At 35.7% G+C, this 21,868-nt stretch overlaps 1 protein-coding gene and 1 pseudogene across 1 annotated transcript in view; one reads left to right on the top strand and one right to left on the bottom strand.

The window, feature by feature from the left end:
• Positions 1 to 6,494, top strand: part of LOC149534834 (ribonuclease III domain-containing protein RNC1, chloroplastic-like) — a 56,476-nt gene extending 49,982 nt beyond the window's left edge. Inside the window, exon 5 of the mRNA XM_089805191.1 lies at positions 5,934 to 6,494. Within this exon, the coding sequence (XP_089661317.1) occupies positions 5,934 to 6,251 (318 nt within the window). The 3' untranslated portion in view covers positions 6,252 to 6,494. The remainder of the gene's footprint in view (positions 1 to 5,933) is intronic.
• A 1,869-nt stretch (positions 6,495 to 8,363) lies between these two features.
• On the bottom strand, positions 8,364 to 18,934 carry LOC149534833 (uncharacterized; annotated as a pseudogene).
• Between the last annotated feature and the right edge of the window lie 2,934 nt (positions 18,935 to 21,868).

Below are 21,868 nucleotides of genomic sequence, written 5' to 3'. Positions count from 1 at the left end.
GGAGAGTTGATCTACACACTAAGTCATGGGACAATGAGAAGTTAAGGCAATTACAAATTCGGAGGGTACGCCTTACTTATGAGAAGATGAAACCAGAGGAAGAAGATCTAGCAGAATTAGTCGGACAAAAAGGTGAAGGCAGTAGCCAGCAACAAAGAGCAGCTAAGAGAAAGAAGAGAAGTTTGGAGGTTGAGAAAAGTAAAGAACATTAGGAACCTCTAGCAAAGAGACAAAATGCAACACCGTCAAGAGAGATCATAATTGAAGCTAGAAGCCAAGAGGTTAATGCAAGTGGATAAGGGGCCACAGTAGAGGTGAGCTTTGATTTAGAATCAAGTGGTTATAGTGATAGTACTGAGTACTCTCCTCTCTCGGAGAACTAACATGGAGATGATATGACAGTCACTAGTGAAGAAGAAGATAGGCCAATTGATGTTGAGGAAGTAAGCCAGGTGCCCGAGGCCGTTGGTGATGCTTTACTAGTGGAACCAAATCCAAATTTGGGGAGATGCACTACACCACTATGGTTAAGGAAAATGCTTATGCCAAGAGGTGAGGTGGTGATTGTCCGAATAGTTGAAGATATCCAAGCGTTAGTGGAAAAGGAAGATGGTGAGAAACAAAAACAAATTGCAAAAACGGTGGTAAAGGTAATTCAGAGTGATGATGAGGGTCATTGAAAATTTCAGATTGCTATACCAAAGGTTAGCAAGGCAGTGGATGAGATTGTAGCCTAGGAATATGAGATAGTTGAGCATAACTTGGGAAGAATCATAGATGACATGGAACGTGAGGAGACCCAGGAAGGCATGGTTTCAATTAGAGAAAGGTTGAGGAAGGTAAACGAGAGAATTGTAAAGTTGAAGGCCAAAAACAAGTATTGGAGAGATTGCCAGCCTATCCAACAGTTGCATTTGGCAGCCCTTCCGCAAGACAATGTGAGCATCATAGAAGAGATATCGGCTGAGCTGTGCGAAGTCAAAGATTGGACCAGTGATATGATTCAAGATGGGCAAAATTTCTTTCCTTTATCTTGACATTCAAGTCATTGGTGGCTATTAGAGACAAATTTAGAACATTTTAAGGTGAGTGGAAAGATTCCCTTCCAGTCAAGGACTTAGCCATTCCTAGGCTCCAGGCTTTTATCAAGCTATCGGGGAGATATTTGGAGAGAATCAAGCTAGTAGATGAAGAAGGAATGGGTACGGTGGAGTCTTGGTTTGTTGCCATGACCATCAGATTGAGGATAGTTGAAGAGATATGGAATGAGATTGCACAGCATAGCCCAAGCGTTGACGCTTCCATTTCAACCATGATGAGCGATGTTGGGGTTTCACTTGATTTTGAAGATATCAAAGAGGAGAATGTCAATGAGATAGAATTTGGATCAAGATTGGATGAGTTGGGGAAGGTTGCCATCAAGAAGAAACATTTGGGCACCCTTGCCTTTCTCAATGCCTTTATCTGGTATGCGAAAGAATATGAGAAGGATCATGGAAAGACAATGCAAGTGGTGAGCAAGATGATGAATTCAGCTAAGCTCAAGATGAAATACATGCTTTGTCCTCCCATGAAGGAAGTCAATGACTAGCTAGCCAAGTTTGTTGCTTTGGCTAAAAATATGAAAGAAAATGGTAGAATTATATTAGAAGATCATTTGATGTAAGCCCAAGTGGCAAATTCTCCTTCTTCTTCGGTAGGGTAGATGTTTGATTCTGATTGGCTACCATTTTGGTGCCTTCTCATTGGTTGCCACTTTTCCTTTTTTTCATTTGTCCATTGATGAGGTGGCGTCTTCTCATTAGCCGATGGGATGCCAACCCTAATTAGGGTTTTTGGGATTCGATTTGGATCGTTGATTTTGCCTCTTAATCTCTACCGTTGGTAATTTTGGCCCCTATATAAGGCCATTTGCTCTCATTTGTAAAGGGTTGAAGAAAATTGTTGCTTAAGATAATACCAAAATTGCTTCTCTTATCATTTTTGTGACTTGCATGGTGATTAGGGACACTTGGTGTTATTGCATGGTTTCTACTTCCAATAGTTAGAGTTAAATTTCATTGAAGTTGTTAAAGTAGATCTTATTTCAAGAAGTTGTTAAGTAAGAGTAAGAGTAGATGGATAGTTGCATGGTGATATTAGTGGATGTTTGATAGGGATTTATAAACTAGGCCACTAGCATCCTAGCAACTGGTTAGGAAGCCTTGTGTGGTAATCTAGTCTTTTTCCCTTGAATCATTGAATCTATGGAGGTAAAGCTGCTAGTAAGCTTTCATTAGATTCGATCCCCGTCCATTTGCTAATCTTTCCATTCATAGGAGTAGAGGTAAAGCAGCAAGTAGTTCGGTATTCAGAGTTCATTTAAGAAGAAAGTTAGAAAAGGAGAAGCATCATTTGCAGACTTACCCTCCATCATCATCACCATCAACATCATTTGGCACTCATATACATTACAAAGCTAGATTCATCACCATCACCGCAAAAGTCCAAGTTATCTTCGAATGAAAAATGTAAGCCTGCCTATGTGATTAACCAACAAATCACATTAATTTAACTGAGTTAGTATCCATAGGTGTAAGGAACATTGGAGTTTTTCTCATGTCTTCATGAGTATTGACTTTTCAAGAGAGGGATTGAGTGTTTGATATTCCGTATCAAGTATTTAATTGCTATATGTTATGTAGTGGTACAAAATTGACATCAACAGGTGTAATAGCAATCTTGCATCACCCAAAAATATTTTCTTTTCAGTCTTTTCTATTTTAATAAGGACTAGTAGACAGGGTGATAACTATTTCTGGGAGCTTAATATTCTTAGTAAGTTTTTCATACAAGCTTAGAATGTTCTCGTTTTCTACATGAAGGTTCATTTTAGAATTATGAGCTTACCATAAAAATCTCATTGCTACAGCTTAAGTATTAGAGAAGTTATTGTGGATTTTTGGTGGAAAATTTAGGAGAAAAATCTTCAGGCTCACCATTGGAGGCCTGAGAGTGCTCGAATGAGGTCCGAAAACTCAAGGGAAGGGTGCTTGAGTAGTTTTGAGCCTGTAGATCAGAAGCTGGTGTTTTTCGAAAAGTTGGTATAATAGCCAATCAGAGCAATGGTTTGAGAGTTATGGCCTTTCAAAGTTGGGCTACACGAAATTTCTAAAATAATTGTCAAAGATGTATTTGACTGACTCTATATGTATTGTTAGGGTCTGTCGGCCCTAGGTATTAAGTTTGAATGTCTAGAACCTTCCCAGGCAACACAAAATTGCCTATTTAAGAAAGACTCGAACATTGTCTAGAATAACTCTGGGTGGTAGTTCGCAACTTAGTCTTGCAGATTACTGTAATGAAGACGCCCATGTGAGTTAGCATATTGTATTTGTGAATTTTGTAATTCCGCATTTGTGGCGATAATAGGAAGTTCATATTTTGTTCTCGCATTTGCTGTTGTTTCTTTGTTTTTGTTATATGTTTATGGTATTAAGGGGAGCACCCTTCATCAAGGTGACACTAAATAAGCTATAAAATTAATTTGCCTCAAACTATATTTCAACTAAAAATCTAAAATTAAAAAAATTAAAAAATTGGTAAAAAACATTCCTAATAGCCCCACCCCTTTTCACTCGCTTGCTAAAAAGTAGGGGCTTCTACTTTTTAGGAGAAGATTTCAAATAATCCCTTTGCAAAATAAACTTTTGCTCATGAGACCACCTGCTTCCTGAAAAATAGAGCTTAAGCCCCTCTCATGGGAACCCTTCACATATGAAAGGTGACCAAGATGATTATATATATAATTACTTTATTGGTGATCCAAAATAAACTATGTTTATAGAAAATCGCCGAATCACGTGAATCGCATGAATCGTTGTGATTCTTGGAACTATGGATCAAACTAATAAAAAAATTGTAATTAAGATGAAAAGGTGCGATGCCAATAAGTGATTTTTTTGGGGTCCAAAAGACACACCATGCATTTGGAATGGAAAGATATAAAAAGAAGCTGTATTTTTTGCAAACTAAGATAACACAAGAAGAAGTCAGATGAAATGAAAAAAATAAGAGCAGATTTAGGAGAAGTAATAAATGTTTTTTTTTGCAGTTTGTGGATAAAGCAAATATTGTAATGAGAGCACATCTTATTGTATCCATTTACAAAATTAATGTAAGAGCCCCCTGTTTTTCTTATTCATCTTGAAAATGAAGTTCAAAATACATCTTTCAGATTTATCTTCTGTGATATTTGATTTTAAATCAATTGCTACTAACAGTGAAGGAGTTAATTTCAGCACAAGTCTTTGATTATCAGAACTTGCATATGAACGTTGTCTATGTGAATTTTGTTTAATTGGTTTTCCCAAAAAGAATAAATTCAATTTGACTAAGGTTTTTGTTACCAATTGAAACTTCAGTCTATAAAGTAGTGGATGGTATAAGCACCGTCTCTCAAGGTTGTTTATATTATGAAAGTGGGTGGATGTCTTAGGTCTTGAAGTTCAACATTCTGCCATATCCATAACTCATAAACACTATTCCTTTCATTTAAATAATAGTCATTTCACAAGTAAAAATATTGAAGCATTCATAGAACTTTATTTTGATCGAGTTTAAAGATTTGGCCAACTAAAGAACTCACAAGTTTAAATTCGCTATAGAAAAGCTTTGAACCAAGTAATCAAGGTTTGAGGTAAAGGTCCACCCGCTTGGGTTAGTGAAGCCTAAAGTGTAGGGGATTTGTGGTTATTCTTGTTCGTTGGCCAAAACTGATTGAATAATTTTATAAGAGAATTGACAAAGCTCTTGGATTTCCAATCTGTGGTTGTGGGAACCAATACCATCAGACCACAAAATCTGTCAAATCCTCTTTTGAATCACATTCATTTGGTAATCACTTAGAAATCATATTGAACAGTATAGGTTTGAAGTGTACCTGCTAATGAGAGGTATTGCTTGTTACATTGACAATCTTTTCAATTTAGCTCTTAATCCATTCCCACATCTCTTTCAAACAGGAGTAATTGTGAAAGGAATAGCAAGGTATCTAACAATCAGGTTAGGTCCACACCATTGAAATCCAAATTTCTTGAACCAATCAGGAGGATCACTATTCTAACTAAACATATTAGTCTTGGCTTTGGATTGATGATGCACATTAGTAACAGCATATGATTTAATATTTCCAACAAATTCAGATGCCCGGATTTATTGTAAGTGTGCTTGGAAAGCCTTTTTGAAATTTTATTTCTGATCATCTTTCTGGTTAACAATTTGGCATGGCGTAATGTATCTCTTGCTTTACACCAAGAGGATCTTTCCCATGCTAAATACATCATTATGTAATCTAGCAGATGGTCAATTCATTAAGATTTCTTGTTAATCTGGCATCACCTCACGAAACAGGGTTGGTTCACTGTATCCATACTTGGGTCTGTCTTAGGAGAAATTCAGGGCCTGGAAAAATATTACAAGTACAGAATAGTTGACAGAAATTTAATATGCTAATTTTTGAGGAAAAAAACTGTACAGAGGAGTTAAAAATCATTGACTCACATACAAGTGTTATTTTGGCATGCATATTGCATTATCTTAGTTTTCTTTAACAGCAATGTTACATAAGAAGTTGTGATGTTAAACTCCCACTAAATGATCAACTATCTAGGAAAGATGGAAATATTTAATTTCTAGATGCTCTGTTACGTAGGCAAAAAAATGGGCCCAATTTGATTTATCATTACTGTTAATTGTAATTTCCTTAATGCTATATGTAATATTGTGTTCCAGGATCTCTTATACCAGCTTTCCCCCATTCTTGTTAACTTTTTGTGCATGCTTTTCCAAGAATTATTATATATCATAATATCAGAGGGCCTAGATGCTTAGCAGATTTATTGTTTGTTGGGGAACTTTGTTTAGAAATGATTGTGCTCATTATTGTTCTGTAGGATGTTACCATGGCTGAGAGACTGCTTATGAAGCACTTGGATGCACCTGGGCATTGGATTGAAGAGAAACACCGTCGCTTACTACTAAATAGATTATGTGGAAGATCTCTTCGTGGGAAGGGACTTCACAAATTCATTATATATGGTGATCAACGGAAACAAGCTCATGAAGAAAACAGGAGACTTAGAAATATAGCCTCAACTGCTGTACAACAAGCTCTCCATGGTCTTGCATATACTGTGTATGGGAAACGTGAGGTCAGGCATTTGATGTTTGAGTATTTTGATTTTGAAGAGGTGATGCCAAAATCTCCATAGGGAGTTTCATGGCATCGGCTGTTCATAATCAGAGGCATTTGTAACGCAAAGTTGCTTGCATTCATATCCATCAGTTTTGTACCATACTAGCACGCTGGACTATGTAGCTATTTCTTGTTGATTAACAGTTTGAGAAATTTATACATTTAACTATCATAAAATAGCTGACTGTTCGTTCATTGACACATCTATTGTAAATGATGATAAAAGACAATGTTAGTATTCCAAAAAGATTAGCCATTCCATCGTAGAGTCAAGGCCAACATCATTCTGCTGGGTAAAGTCATTCAAGCCATGTGTGTGAAAAGAGTAAATCTTGCTCTTATAAATGATTGCTGGAGATAAAGTTGTTTAATAAACTTCTCTGTTTACAACATAGAGCTTGAATGCATTTTTTAACAAGCACAAATTATTTTAATCACAAATGGTTAGGTTGGATATATATATATATATATATATATATATATATATATATATATATATATATATATATATATATATATATATATATATATATATATATATATATATATATATTTGTTTGATAATAGACTATGTCAAGATTAATTATTATGTGCTGTGATTAACTACTATTATTATTATTTTTTATTAAGAATCCAATACCTCCAGACTTACAATTTACTGTTGTGTTGTATGCTCTTGCCTGAAACAGATTGGTTACAAGATTAATCAGAATCTTTGTTTATTTATTTTTGGATCTGTAAAAGGCCACAACCTTTGTTCGATATAAAAAGTTACAATTATTCTTGCTACAAAATCTTTTTTTTTTTTTTTTGAAAAATAACAGCTATGATTTTTAAAGGATAGAAAAGGTGTGGGGTTAAATTGGCCCACCAACTTGGACCTTTTTTCTGTCACTTGTAAACCTTATAAATTTTTTTCAATTATTATTAGTTAATTTTTTTAATAAATAATGCTTTTAGTTTGTTAAGCAATACAATTGTATAAAATTAAATTAATTATATAAATATGTGACCAGACCACAAGTTTTGTGATGGATAAGAGTAAGAAAGTTGAAACATACAATCAATCTTTATAACTATTGCTGCCAACATATCATGTTCCAAAATCAAATTAAAGAATATCATGGTTCCAAAATCAAATTAGGCAAAATGAAAAGTGGTCTCAAAAGGAAACAACTACACTAGCCATGATTTAAAAAATGAAGCAGCTACCTAAGTCACATATCTGAAGTTCGTAAATATAAATGTAATATTAAACAACAAAGTTTACAAGGGCTACAAAATAAGCACTGAATGTGAGGTTCCAATCAAATAGGTCTCTTTCTTTTTGTGTTGGTGAGTAGTGTTGTCTCTCTCTCTCTCTCTCTCTCTCTCTCGCTCTCTCTCGCTCTCTCTAGGGTCATTATGCAACTAAAAATCTTTGTCGTTGAAAAACTTGACCACTAATTATAGTTATATGGCAAACATTGGGCGAGGAAACCTGCCATGAAGGTTGCACAATTGCTGGTAGAGGAAAACCTGTTGGTGGTTGTAAGAGTGGTATTAAGAGGACTATAAGTTGTGTTGTCTTTGATGAGGGGACTATCATAAGAAAGTGAAATTGTTGATAACGTAGTGCATTACAAGGAGCATTCTCCTAATGATCGAATGGGGTTTGAAGATGTTGAGTTTCAAGGGCCACTTTACCGACTTGAATAAGTAGTTGCATAAACAACATTAGAAACTATTAACACTTTGACCAACAAACGAAAACAAGTAGAGAAATTCCTCACCTAATGCCACAAAACTTTTAGCGATGGAAGTATTTGGCTTGTCAATTGAAGCCCTAGTTTTATATTTTTGTTTTAGCTGTTTTTCTCTTTAGTGCGATTTGTCAAATCTTAAGTTTCTCATCTTGTCATGACGGTGTGGCCCTCAATCCTTAATGCTTGCCTTTTAGCTCTTTTATGCTTAATTTTATCATGATGGTATAGTTTGGACACATTTTTTCTGAAATCTGGTAAACTTGAACTAGGAGGAGACGTTTGAAGGTCATTGCATATTATCAGCTTCTGACAACATGATACCAAAAGCAGAAGTCCTGAAGAAGCCAAAGAAGTAAAATGCTAGGAAGGACTTAAAGGAAGATTTAACGATGCTCACTTATGTTTGTTGTCTTTTTTGGTGCAGGTGTGGAAACCGATTCTTCGACGATGGTTTCAATGTCAGTGCCATTGTCCAGTCCAAGATTACCTGCAGATGATATTGTTAAATTTTATTTTTCAATCAGCGGGCGTATTCAACGTTCCAGACTAAAAGATTGTTTTAAGACCTACTGAGGAAAGTTTTTATTTGCTCATGCGGTAGTCCTTTAACTGGATTTGCATCTTGAGCTTTTAAGCGTGCAATCATGACTTTTCAAGTTCTTTAGCCAGTTGTTTGTCTCCTGTGACAGATTCTGCCATGCTGCAAAAGTAAATGTCTCTAAAATCAATCAAATGCAATTACATGCATATAAAGCATTCAGGAGAATTATAATTGTAACCATTGTTATATCATACTAAACCAAAAGGAACACCTAACCAAAAGACGAACTAGCATATTATCTTTATAATTCATTTGGAGCCTACTGTCTTTGTTCTCCCCAGTAGAAATCCTCTGAACTTTTTCAAACATAAACTATAAGGTAGAGAGATAAAATCTATATGAGGCAGCACTTTCAAAAAACACAAGCTATCAACCGCTTTCCAGAGACATATTATTAGTGCAAATTTTCCTTAATTACTTACTGGTTGAGAAGCTTTCTCATGCACTTGATTGCTTCCTGCTGTGATGAACGGAAATTAAGTAGAACAGAAACCTTACATAAGGCTCCAATATAGGATTTTCCAGCAGCAGTTTTTTTTGAAGGAAAACTTACTACCTGCAGGAGTATGACAAGCTATAATCTCACCAACAAGAAATGTCACCAGAACATTGAGTAAAGAACTGATAGTCAGAGCATACCTCTACTCCAATACGAATAGCCAGTTCTTCCAAGCTCTCATCAACATCAGCTTCAATCTCCTTTGATTTAGGAATTTCTTGCCCATCATCTTGTACAGAATTTTGACCAGATTCTATTCCAGCATTATCAGCCTGTGAATTATAAGGAGGCGTCTGCAATAATTGTAACATAAATCAAGATATTTGTGTTACGTGTTTCCTTAGGCATGAAACTACAATGTTACTTCCACTTGGATTACCGTAGGCACCTGGCCAGACTGAACACATGACAGGAATAAAGGCTTTTGAAATGCATTTCTGTTAAGAAACAATATGAAATCAAATCAAATCAATAACTTTTCTGCTTTGCACAAGTGCGTGCAAAACATGTAGGCCAGTGGACAGACTCAACATTATGCATATATTATCTTATACTGAGCTGAATTATGTAAAATAAAAAACGGAATAACATTTGAGTTATCAAACAATCAGCAACCAAATAGCAAGCTCTACATATCTACATTCTAAAATTTCAGCTATAATGGTACTTTGCAAGAGCTGATAGAAAAATGTAGCATTAAATTCTTCAATATTAAATAACACACCTTATGTTCAACTGCTACAGCAGGATACTGATCAAAGAATACAGACAAGCACTGTCTCAACCTGCAGAAAAAAATTCTATTGTTTGTTTACCTTATCTAATGGAAAACAGACAATATACTTTCCATTACTTAAGGCACCTAAAACTCACTTCAACTTACCTGTGTAACTCCTTAGTGTCCTGACTGAAGTACATGCATATCAGTTTGGCCAAAATTGTGGGTTGCATTGATGAGAGATATGGATACATCTTGCTCTGGAGTAGAAACTTTGCAAATCCCTCTGCAAGAATACCATATGTCGTTTCTACATCATCCAACTGTCCAAATTCATCCCAATCATCTCTATCCAGTCCAGATAATAGAAGATTTAGTATGGTTAAACCACTATATCCATCATCTAGGACTTCTCTTGCTGCACCATCAGTTCCAACACCATGTGACTGTGAGACGTAACCCAACCCTGGCCCAATGCCTATGGCACTATCTACAATGGTTGGACTGTGCCACATACAAAAATCAAACAATGCCTTGGCGGCCATTACCCAAACAGGTGAAGGACCGATGCAGAATGACAACTGCAACTGCCTTACTACTTGCGCACTGGGTTTCTTCTCATGTATGCTATACACACCGAAACATCTTATAGCAGCCCTGCATACTTCTATATCGATGTGCTTAGCCTGTTATTTCATACAGAAAAGAAATAAGACTATCTTGCACTGATAACCTCAGCAAGCACGAAAACAATTGCAGTACATCTATTTTCCTGAAATTGAGCATTGATGTTAATGTAACATATATTATGATCTTAAAACTAGCCAACGACAGAAGCTTAAAAAGTGTGAGAAAATTTTGGAAAGTAGTTCAAAATAGATATTTTGAAAATATTACAACCATAACAACACTGAATGGTCTAAAAATTAAGATTGTCAAGAAACCAGATACACATCCAATGCAATGCATACTGATTGTAACTTACAGCTGGCAACAGCAAACCATGTAGTATCTCATAAGCTTCAATAGCCTTTCCTTGAAGGCCCCGTAGAGACTTGATACTCTCCAAAACAAGTCCTGTCACAGCTAGACAATGTATCCACTGCAATAAATCTGCACCCCCCTCTCTACATGGCCTTCCGAACTCTGCAACAACAGTTGAAAGTACATCTTCAAATTCACCTGAAGATGCATGTACCTTCTTTGCAAGTTCGCTAACTGCTCTGGCCCATTCTTTGTCCCTGCCAAGATTTATACCATCACCAATGACCACATCTTTACCATCATCTTCATCAATGGCATGTTCAGTTGGCTTGTGCAAGAGCTTTTGCAAAAAAAGAACTTGCAACCTTTCAACTGGCAGCATCAGAAAAATCCAGCATTAAACCCAGTAATAATAACTGTCGTGATGCAAACCAGTAGTTTGGTCCTGGAAACAGAGCACATAATATCACTTCACAATTCGAAAGGAAATAACTTACGTACACATTCAAGAAAATTTTGCGCCTTTTCACCCTTTTGCTTATTAATATTAGGAATGTTAACAAGATAGAAATCAAGAACAAGGAAAGCAAAAAAACTAAACTGCAATAACACTGAGTTCTTCAATAGTAGATCTTCATCTAATAGACCTTGAAGTAAATTTACACAAGCTAAAAATGTATCATATAACATAAGCAAATTTATATATTTTCTGTGCTTCTGATATGTAGGTTTGGAATCTTGGATATGTATACCTTTGAGGAGATGTACTTCCACCAAATCAACATGCTCGGCAACTGTTTCAGGAAGAACCCTATCGAGAAGTTCATTTGTATCTGCAGCTTCTGCTGCATAGACAACAGCTTCTGCTCCCTGTGTTGATGCGGTATCACTACCTTTCACCTTCATTATAGTTGCAGACAAGATACTGGAAATGTCAATGATAAAATTTTATAAAATGAAATCATTTAATCAGAAAGAAAATCCAGCATATAAGAAATGAAATTTATGACTATAAAAACAACCTGCACGTCCAATTGCAGGTGGCTACATAACATTCTCCAAAAGAAAGATGTTTCTGCATCCATTAATTTCACTCTTGGAAGCCCAGAATCTGAAATATGGTGTAAATTGTAATACACATATGTTAGAAATGAATCACTATATCTGCAGTTTTCCAGTTAAACAGAACTGAGACAGTAAATATTTGAAAAGGGACCCAAGCACAGATTTAAGTTTTTTTTCTAAATTCCCTAGATGCACATTGCATATATAAAGTGGATGGTAATTTTGTCAAACAACTCAAACAGGGCTGTGTAAAATCCATAGTTAAATAGTTCAAAAATAGATAAACAATTGTACAATGCAGATTTGTAAGACAGGCATGCCAGTTGCATCAAAGTTGCACAGAACCATGGTGACAAACTGTGTCTAAATGCAAAACTTGTCAACCAGGCCTGCATATCAGAACCGTGTGTGAATACCTTATGGTAAATTCTGCAAGCTACAAACCAAATTTTCAACTTTCAAGGACCACAATCTAAATTTTTACAGAGCAAAACTAAATTCCACATGCCACAAACAAAAAGCCTGCCCAACATTGATAGCAAACTTGGCAGTGTAACGAGTGAGCACATGGCAACAAACAGCAATGCCTTGAATATCACATGACAAGTAAAAAAGCTAACACAAACACAAAGCTTTTCCACTGAGTCCAAGTTCAAGTTTCATGACTATGCAAATACTATTGTGATTGCAATAGGTAACACATACTATGCAAATACTATGCAAATCCTTTGAATGGCTGAGAGAACACATGACAAACAAGTTTCTGAAAACTCTGAAGATCAACAATTTTATACTGATGTGAGATTCAGACAATTGAAACGGCGCACCCATTGGAATGTGTGTGCATGCTTATTTATTGAGAAAGGAAGGTAATGGTTGTAACTTACATTATGTAAGGTGTAAGTTATTTGACTATTTTGTTAGACAAAGTTATTACAATATTATAAGCATTTATATCATGTATATTAAGAGTCCTTATGACTAGACATAAACACTACCACAGCCTTCTTCTGTTCTTCTGCCTGCCTCCCCCCCAATAACCCCACCCACCACTCCCCCACCCCACTTCCACAGCTCCCCACATAAATTCCATAGTATTTGTAAGTAGTGGTCCATGTTGAAGTGGAGCACTGCATATCAGGTAGTGCAATATTCTCTTGGGTAGCTGCTGTTGGTGACGTTGGGGAAATGTATTTAACCCTAGTTGCAAGGAGATTCCCAATGGTGGTACAAGAGGATGAGTTTCGAGGATGTGGGAAGGGTCTGATCTTGGGGACAACAAGGGCACAAGGGTATGACAACATGCCAGCACAGTGGGTGGTGCAAATACATATAGTTCTTGAAAGTGCTGTTACCAACCAATGTATATGCAATATATTACATAAGTATAATAACCTTAGAATTAAAAATGAGAATAACAAAATTTGGCATATTTATTACTAAGTCTACTACTAAACTAGTTTGATAGTTTGAAGGGTGGTTTTGTGTAACTAGTTTTCTTTTAGCCTACATAGTTGACCCATATTCACACTACACTTAAGCACACTTACAGGCTAGCTAGACTTTTGTCTTACCTATTTTAGAGTCGCTAAAGTGTTCCAACATTTGATCCATACAGTCCAACACTTGATGCCTACTTGGAAGGGCAGTGAGTGTTTCCCTTGTACCTACCCACCTCTTCTTGGCTGCCTTTATAAGCTAGGCTCTTTTCATTTTCAATTACTTGCTTACAATGTTTGATAAGAAACACAGTGGAAGCTATAAATATAGTTGAAATGTCTTCAAATGTCAACAAACAGATTTTACATATTCACAGCCATGTGAAATGAACAGAATTTATTGAAAGAAAACAAAAATTGGAGTGAAGATTAGCACAGTAATTATGTCACCCAAAATTTATATCAGCTCATTGATAATAAAATTTTGCAATATGACACAATATACCTTTTTAAGATGTGTAGATGAGAATAGTGATTGCTACAAAAATGATTACAGATTTATTTTAATGCATACTGACTAACAAAAATGATTACAGATTTATTTTGAAGCATAGTGACTGCAACAAAATTGATTACATATTTATTTTAAAGCCACTCACCTTCATATAATTCAATCTCTGAAACCCAAAACTGTCTGAGGTTCTGACCTTCCTTAATGTGGATCATTCCAGCTTTCAAAAGCTCTTGCATAGCTGCTTCTCATACTGATTCATTTGTTTCCACGTCGAGATATCTAAGAAGAGCAATAGAATCACCTTCACAACACTTTATAAACCATGCATCTTTCATCATTTTTACACATTCTGCTGTCACAGCTGGTGCTCTTGCATAGCTGCTTCTCATACTGATTCATTTGTTTCCACGTCAAGATATCTAAGAAGAGCAATAGAATCACCTTCACACAACACTTTATAAGCCATGCATCTTTCATCATTTTTACACGTTCTGCTGTCACAGCTGGTATTCTGTCTGCCAATCCTCATCGAAGAATCGTAGTGCGGAGCTTGATACTACATGTTTTCAAAGCATATCATCAATTAAAAAATTGAATCCTTCCATACTAAGGCAAAAGAACACAGCAACCAATTATACTTGAGGCTCATAAGTGGAAACTTATTTGCCAAAACTTGATGAGCAGCCTTTCGCACCGAGTTGTTCATATCAAGTGTCCATTCTATGATATCCAGTGCTGTATCATTTGAGGAGGCAGAGACAACACTAGCATTTTGCGTACCTCCTATGTATCACAACTGACATTAACATGTTTCCGCATAATCTATCCCCATAGCATGATGACTACGAGGTAATTTGTCATTGAATCTAGGAATTACGACTAAAAATTAACCTTAGGAAATGACTTATTCCATTATTCAAAATATAGACTGAATCGACTATGTAAAAACCCTCTTCATTTATTTCACATTGAATGAACCATCAAGCATTGGAGAAATTTAATGTCTGGAATCTGAGATCATTGTGATTTCAATCACCAAACATGTCTCCAATTATATTATCAGGGGAAAAAATTAATAGTAACAGAAAAGACCATGCTAATCACATCAATGACTTAGACAAACTGCATTATCAGTTCTCTCCCATCTATAGCTTGCCAAACCAAATCGTTTAAAAACTTACAGCATTTTGTTTAGAAGATAAAGCTTCCTTGTAAAGATTGACAATGTTTGCAACATCAACATCATTCACGAAGTGTGCCAGGGCACGAATAGTCATTCAATGATCTCATCCCAAACTTCATTACTCACTTCTGCATTGTCTGGTAACCGCATAATTACCTACATAAACAAACAAAATGAAATGTAAGTAAACATCTGGAAACCATGTACATTCCACTTCTTAAAGAATGTTGAAAAAATATTGACAACGAAGAACACAGTGCCAAAAAGTTGAAAACAGGATCAGAGTGACTATCTAGTATTTACAGAGTTCAAGTTTTAAATCAGTGACTAGCCCAAGTACACACACTGATATGAACTAGATTCACTGCAACATCCCATGGAATCAAACATCCAAAGAAGCGCCCTAAGAAAATCTGCCTCGAATGATTAGAATTTTGAATCATTTGATTGATGTGTTTTACCAAAAGAAGCATTAACGCTCTACTCAAATGTAACATCCAGAATACTATTGCTACTAATTAAGTATGAGATCTCTGATTGAGAATCTCAAGGCAATGCATTTGATATTCTCAACTATAAAATTACAAGCACTTTCGAATGGATGGGCCAATTGCAGACATTACAGGTGTTGGTAGGAGATCGTTGCACCATCCCATGGAAATTTTCCATCAAATGAAGCACCCTGAGAAAATCTGCCTTGAATGACTAGAATTGTGAATCATTTAAATTACAATTCTGCCTAAAGGACCATTAACGCTCCACTCATATGATATCCAGAATATTATTACTACTAATTAAGCATGAAAGATCTAGTAGAGAATCTCAAGGCATTTCAGTTGCTACTCTCAACTATAAAGTCACAAGGGCTTTCACACAGATGGGAGCCAATTTGCAGACATTACAGGTTTTGCCAGGAGATTAAAAAAAAGTACTTAAAAAAAAACTTCGCCCACAACTAATTTTCCGACTACAAACTCATTTACTTTACAATGTTACATAAGCTCTCCAGGGTCTGCTGTCTCAGATGGACCCACTGGAAATCTGAGAGCCCGGGTCAGACCCTGGGGGCCTGGACAAACCCAAGATGATCCAAGCCTCATACTGAAGCTAATGAATATGTAGGATGAAAGAGTCAAACATGGTAAGCATGATTTTAATTTATGCAGAAATTGGCATGTGGTTGCACAGCAACTAGTTTGTCTTCTGCATTCTGTGTTTCATGCTACTTTACAGTTAAATGCTGATTCAGTTGAACTGCCACTTGGGTTATTTTAGTCTGGTCTCAAACACTCTAGAATAGTCGAGTGTAAATAGTGATGTATTTGTAATGGTTATAAAATAGTCGAGTGAGAAGCAGATTTGCACTATTGACTTTCCGTAATGCTTCTATACTACTGCCCCAAGAAAATCATGCTGAAAAGGTGCCTAACCGTGCAAGCTGCAACACCATTACCAAAATTTACACAATCCGTTTCACAAGATTAGAAAAACTAGACATATGAAAATCCTTGTCTAGAAAATGATGCAGAGGGTCTGGTTTCTCAGTACAGAATGTTGAAACATATAGTGGCCTCAAAAGGGAAAAAAGAAATTGAAGAACATTTACTGATAGTAGTGAGGTACACGGTCAATTAATAATGCACCAGCTCTGGGAGAAAAGAAACCATCTATACAGTCCCGAATGAAAGGGTTTACAAAATCTCTACACCGTACTGATGCACAGCTATTCATTTTAAACCCTGCTGCCTCTGAATCATAATAAGCCTTCATTTCCATATATCGTCTTTGCTCACTAAGTCGTCCTCTCCAAAGGGAACTCCAACTTGTAATTTTAGTAATTACATATCAGTTATCTGCCACTAGTCCATGCTACTTTCAACTTCAACTTCCTGTCTCCTACTCCAGAGAAGTTGGTTGGCTGTCACTCCCCTAATTAATTCTCAGGAGTTGGCTTGCTTTTAAAATTTTGAACCTCCTGAATCAAACCAGGCTTACAAGAAAGCAAACTTCACGAAATTAAACATTAAAAATCTCAAAAGCCTAACTATAACATTTCACTTTTTTTGTGATGCAATATTTCCTTTTATCCTATGAAGGTACTGCATGAAACATCAAAAAGAGAGCTTGGAATAGATGATAGAACCATCCTTTTGACTTGAAGTGTTAATTCTGTAACTTGCTAGCATACTGATCTGATTGAACCGATCTGATATGGCATGATAAGTAAAGGACTAAGTCTTTGCTGTGTTTCCTATATAAGATCGGCGTCTATCCTTAGGATTTTGGTTTAAGACCGAACAAAACTTGACGTGGTATTAGAGCTCTAGTAGTCGAACCTAGGCTCTGCAAAATTCAGTAATCAGACTTTATATATATCTAGCAACTATCTTCTATCTTCAATGGCATACACAATCAGACCTGAGGATAGGTTTGATGGGAAAGAACACTTTGATGCTTGGAAATTCAGAATCACGATGATTCTTGAAGAGAATGATGTAAAACAATTTGTTGATAAAGCATCCAAACAACCTCCAGTTGAACCTCATAAATCTATATGGAGCAAAGGAAATAGGAAAGCAATTCAAATCATATTAGATGGAGTAAAAAATGATATCGTACCTGTTGGTTATCAAAATCACTAGTTAGAAACTTACGAGCCTTGCCCGCTCGGTGCTGGGTATCTAACTGATTTTGGCCAGCGTAACAGGATTAGACCCAATCCTTTGCGCTTTTGGTTCCGCTGGACTAAGGCCTGTTTACCTATATCTTGGATGGAAAAACTCAATTTCCAAGACAATTTATAGTGGATTACAGCAATCAAACAAATTCCTCAATTGGCAAGCATCAAGGAAAAGTTCTGAATTGCAGTTAATGTTAATTTTGTCTTCAAACTTCGATTAATATTTTTAACTTTGTGTGTTTGCTGAAAAGAAAAAGATTTAAAACAAATTACTTGTCATTAATATGATTTAATTTCCTTCAAAAGAAAAGAGTTAAAAGATTGCAAGCATATGAGTTTAAGGATTTATGCACGAATTAATGATCAGTGCCAAATCTTAATGGGTAATAGAGTCAAATGTATATTCTTTACATACAACTTGATAATATTAATGATACTATATATGTTAATAACTTGAATATTTCAATGCCACAAATTGATTCACTTTTGCATGTTCAGATCAGTCTGTAATAATTTAACCTTAATTGGATAAAACAACTACAAATAGAGGAAAGATTATATATCCTATAATATTTGTATTGATCAAATTTGAGTAGCTGAATAATTCAATGCACTAATTGGAATATCAAATTATGAACATATGATGACCAAAATCATAAAGGACAAGACATGTACCCTCGAACTCTAAAACAAAATAAGTTTCTTACTGATTTGATGCTGCAATAGTTTGAATTGAAGACTCTCAGGACTAATTGGAGCTCGATCCAATAAGAATCCACTACAAGCAATCTTTAAATTTAAGTTCAATAATCCTCAGGTTCTATCAGCTTTGCTCAATATTTCAACACTTTCTTGTTGAAGAGATTTAAAAAATATATGCTCAGAGCATGAAAGGAAATCTAAATAATGTGTATTGTCCCCAAAAAAAAACTCTATTATACATTCTTCTATGTCTTATATTTATAAATGATGAAAGGGTGCCTGCTGGAACAGCACACCTCTTCATAGCAACTAATCATAATCTTAAACAGCTTCACTAATAACTACATCATCGACAGGTATATTGTTTTATGTTTAAATAAACTTTTTAATCTTCCATTTTCTGTTGACACCCGATGATTAATCTTGAGACATAATTTATGTTTTCAGGCTGTGACCAATCTCTCTCATGCTAATGGTTTGCCTGCTGTGAATCTGCCAATCAACGACCACATGTTTGATGCATTCTCACACGCCTCAACTGCAAATATCCTCCCGTGAGTTTGCACCATGGATACCTGCCATTTCTAGACAACATCTCATGCAATCTGTCTCCATGAATCTTGATCATACATCTGTTGATAATTTTTTGTCTTCCCAATCACGAATCATAGGAACTCCGCTTGATTTTTCTCCATGTAGAAATCAATGTATTTGCAACAGGTAGGTCTGAGATTTCGTTGCACACCGGTCCGACCAGGTACGAATCAAATGTCTGCAAAAAAGGCCATTCCTAGCTTTAAAGGTTCGCAACAGAGGAAGCAATATTCTGCGACAAATCTTCTTCATACAGGTGATATCCTTCATCACATACCAGAAGACCTATCTTGCAAGACGAAAATTTACTTCCACATCAGATATACGATCCACTGATAATAATGGGAAGATGTCTAGCGATCTATCCTACGGTGCCATCTCCAAACCTGCATCAAAATTTTCACCAAATTATTAGCTGTTGCAAATAAATATTCTGCGTTCGAACATCTTTATAAGAAATAGGCGTTAAAATTTCTAATCGTGGCTAGAGAGCAACACAAGAGTCGTGCCAAAAAACCAAAAAATTCCCGGAAGACCATAGTCCGGCTTGCCACTGCATTAAGGTTTGATCGAGATCGACCATTTTTGCCAAACATTTCATCATTCAACCTTTTATAATCGTTGTCTTTTCTTTGAAGACGAAAAATTCTGGGACACCATTCACATCAGAGTTCATACAGATCAGGCCATCTTTTCCATTTTTCTCATCAGTGAATTTGCATCCTTATACCTAACTGGGTCTTCCTTTACAAGGCTTTGACATCGGAATTTTGGAAAATCTCCCTCCAATGCTTTTGATTCAGCAGAATGTGGAAAAGCTTCTTCCTTTTTTTTTACTTGCTGTAGCAACATTATTCCTTGGAACAACCCAGCCTCATAAATATCAATGCTGCTATGCAGAACATGGATCCCAAAAGAGACCCCGGTATGCTAGGAAAAATAACTGCTGCTGCTCCAAGGTTCAATAAACTGGAATGAAAATAAAGATACCATTCTTTGAGTCCTAATCCTTTTTATGAATATGCATCACCGAATTTCAGATCAGGTATTGCTTTATACATGTTAGGTGGAAATCAGATTCTACAGATCCTTTATGCACTTAATCAATAACCATCATCCTGTTGACAAAATGAATACCCTTTATCTAGCATGATCTCTGATACATAATAATCCTTAATAATGAAAGGTACCATTCTGGTGCTCAGTTTCAAAAATTAATATTATTGAATTTGCTAACTCGAATTTTCTCTTAAATGGGCAATTGCTCACAGCTTCGGCATCTATTGCTATTAGGAATAGTTATGTGAACTTCCCTTCCTCAGCAACCATGAGTTTATTAACAATTCAGAAATATGCATCCTCCATTAATCTAAGGGCAGTGTTGTATATATGTTTATCACTTTAAACAAAATCTGGTCCTCATTGCCCTATTCTTTCAATAAGATACAAAAGTGACCCACCCCATCATAAACATATGAATGAAAACATAAAATTTTCAGGTTCCATTAGTACCCATGCTTACAAAACATTAGACTACATTTGATATGATGAATGAATTACTAAATGCATATGAGGTCGATAATGCAATTAAGGTTCTCGTACTGAAAAGGCAACTAAATCACATTCAAATAAAGAAAGGAGAATCAATGAATTCTTACTTCCTAAGGGTTGCAGGCATTAGAGATGAACTATCAAGTATAGGGACCACTATTAGTGACACAGAACTAACACTAATGGTGATAGATGGATTACCAAATTCATGGGAAACTTTTGCACAAGGAATAAGCGCCAAAGATAAACTTCCTTACTTCAATAGACTTAAGAACGATTGTCTTCAAGAAGAATCCAATAAATTAAAGAAAGGAGGGAAACTGAAAACAGAAGATGAAGAACTTCATGTTCTTAATACAAACTCTTATAAGGGCAAGAAGAAGCATTTCAAGAAGAAAAAAGGAAATCAAAAGAATGGAAAAACCAAGAAAGATCTATCCAAAATAAAGTGTTTCAAATGTGAAAAGTTTGGACACTACAAATTAATTGTCCTGAGAATTCTAAACAAGTGAACTATACGAGTGTTACTAGGGAGGAAGATAATTATGATTCTAGGAATCGTGCATTATATTCGTCACTATCAAATGAAATCTCAAATAAAGCATGGGTAATTGATAGTGGATCTTCTAGACATATAACAGGACACAAAGAAGCACTAGACTCTATTTCAAAAAAGGTCAATGGCGAAGTTACCATTGGTGGTAATTCAGCACATCCCGTCGAAGGAATTGGAAATTGCACCTTGAAACTAAAATCTGAAAATTCTCTCCTCAAAGGTGTCCTCTACGTACCAAGAATTAAAAGAAATCTAATCTCAATTACAACACTTGAAGATGATGGGCATAATGTTGCATTTGTGGATGACAAAGTAATAACTTGGGCAAAGTACTCCTTAATCAAGAAAGCAAAGTTGTTTGGTCAGAGAAAAGGATATTTATATGAATTGAATTCAGAATCTAGTCGACCTATTCAAGCTAATTCATGAAGTTGAAGACATAAATGAAATTTGGCATAGAAGATTAGGGCATCTAAACTTCAAAACTTTATCAACTATGGAGAAGATGGTTACTGGTTTACCTAAACTCAATAAAGACCACTCAAGCATATGCAAAGGGTGCGCACTGGGTAAGAACTTCAGAAGTCCATTTCATGATAGCACTAGAAAAACAAATAATGTTTTAGAATTAATTCATTTAGATTTATGTGGACCTATGTCTGTTCCTTCTCTTGGAGGATTCTGGTACTATACTTTGTTCATTGATGACTTCTCTAGGAAAACATGGATTTACTTCTTAAAATGCAAAGAATCAGAAGAAATCCTAAAGAGATTTAAAGAATTCAAAACATTAATTGAAAAC

Source organism: Cupressus sempervirens, chromosome 10, assembly GCF_028749045.1.
Source record: "Cupressus sempervirens isolate cs-2001-9-10 chromosome 10, ASM2874904v1, whole genome shotgun sequence".
Lineage (NCBI taxonomy): Eukaryota > Viridiplantae > Streptophyta > Pinopsida > Cupressales > Cupressaceae > Cupressus > Cupressus sempervirens.
This window is presented reverse-complemented; position numbering and strand designations above follow the sequence as displayed.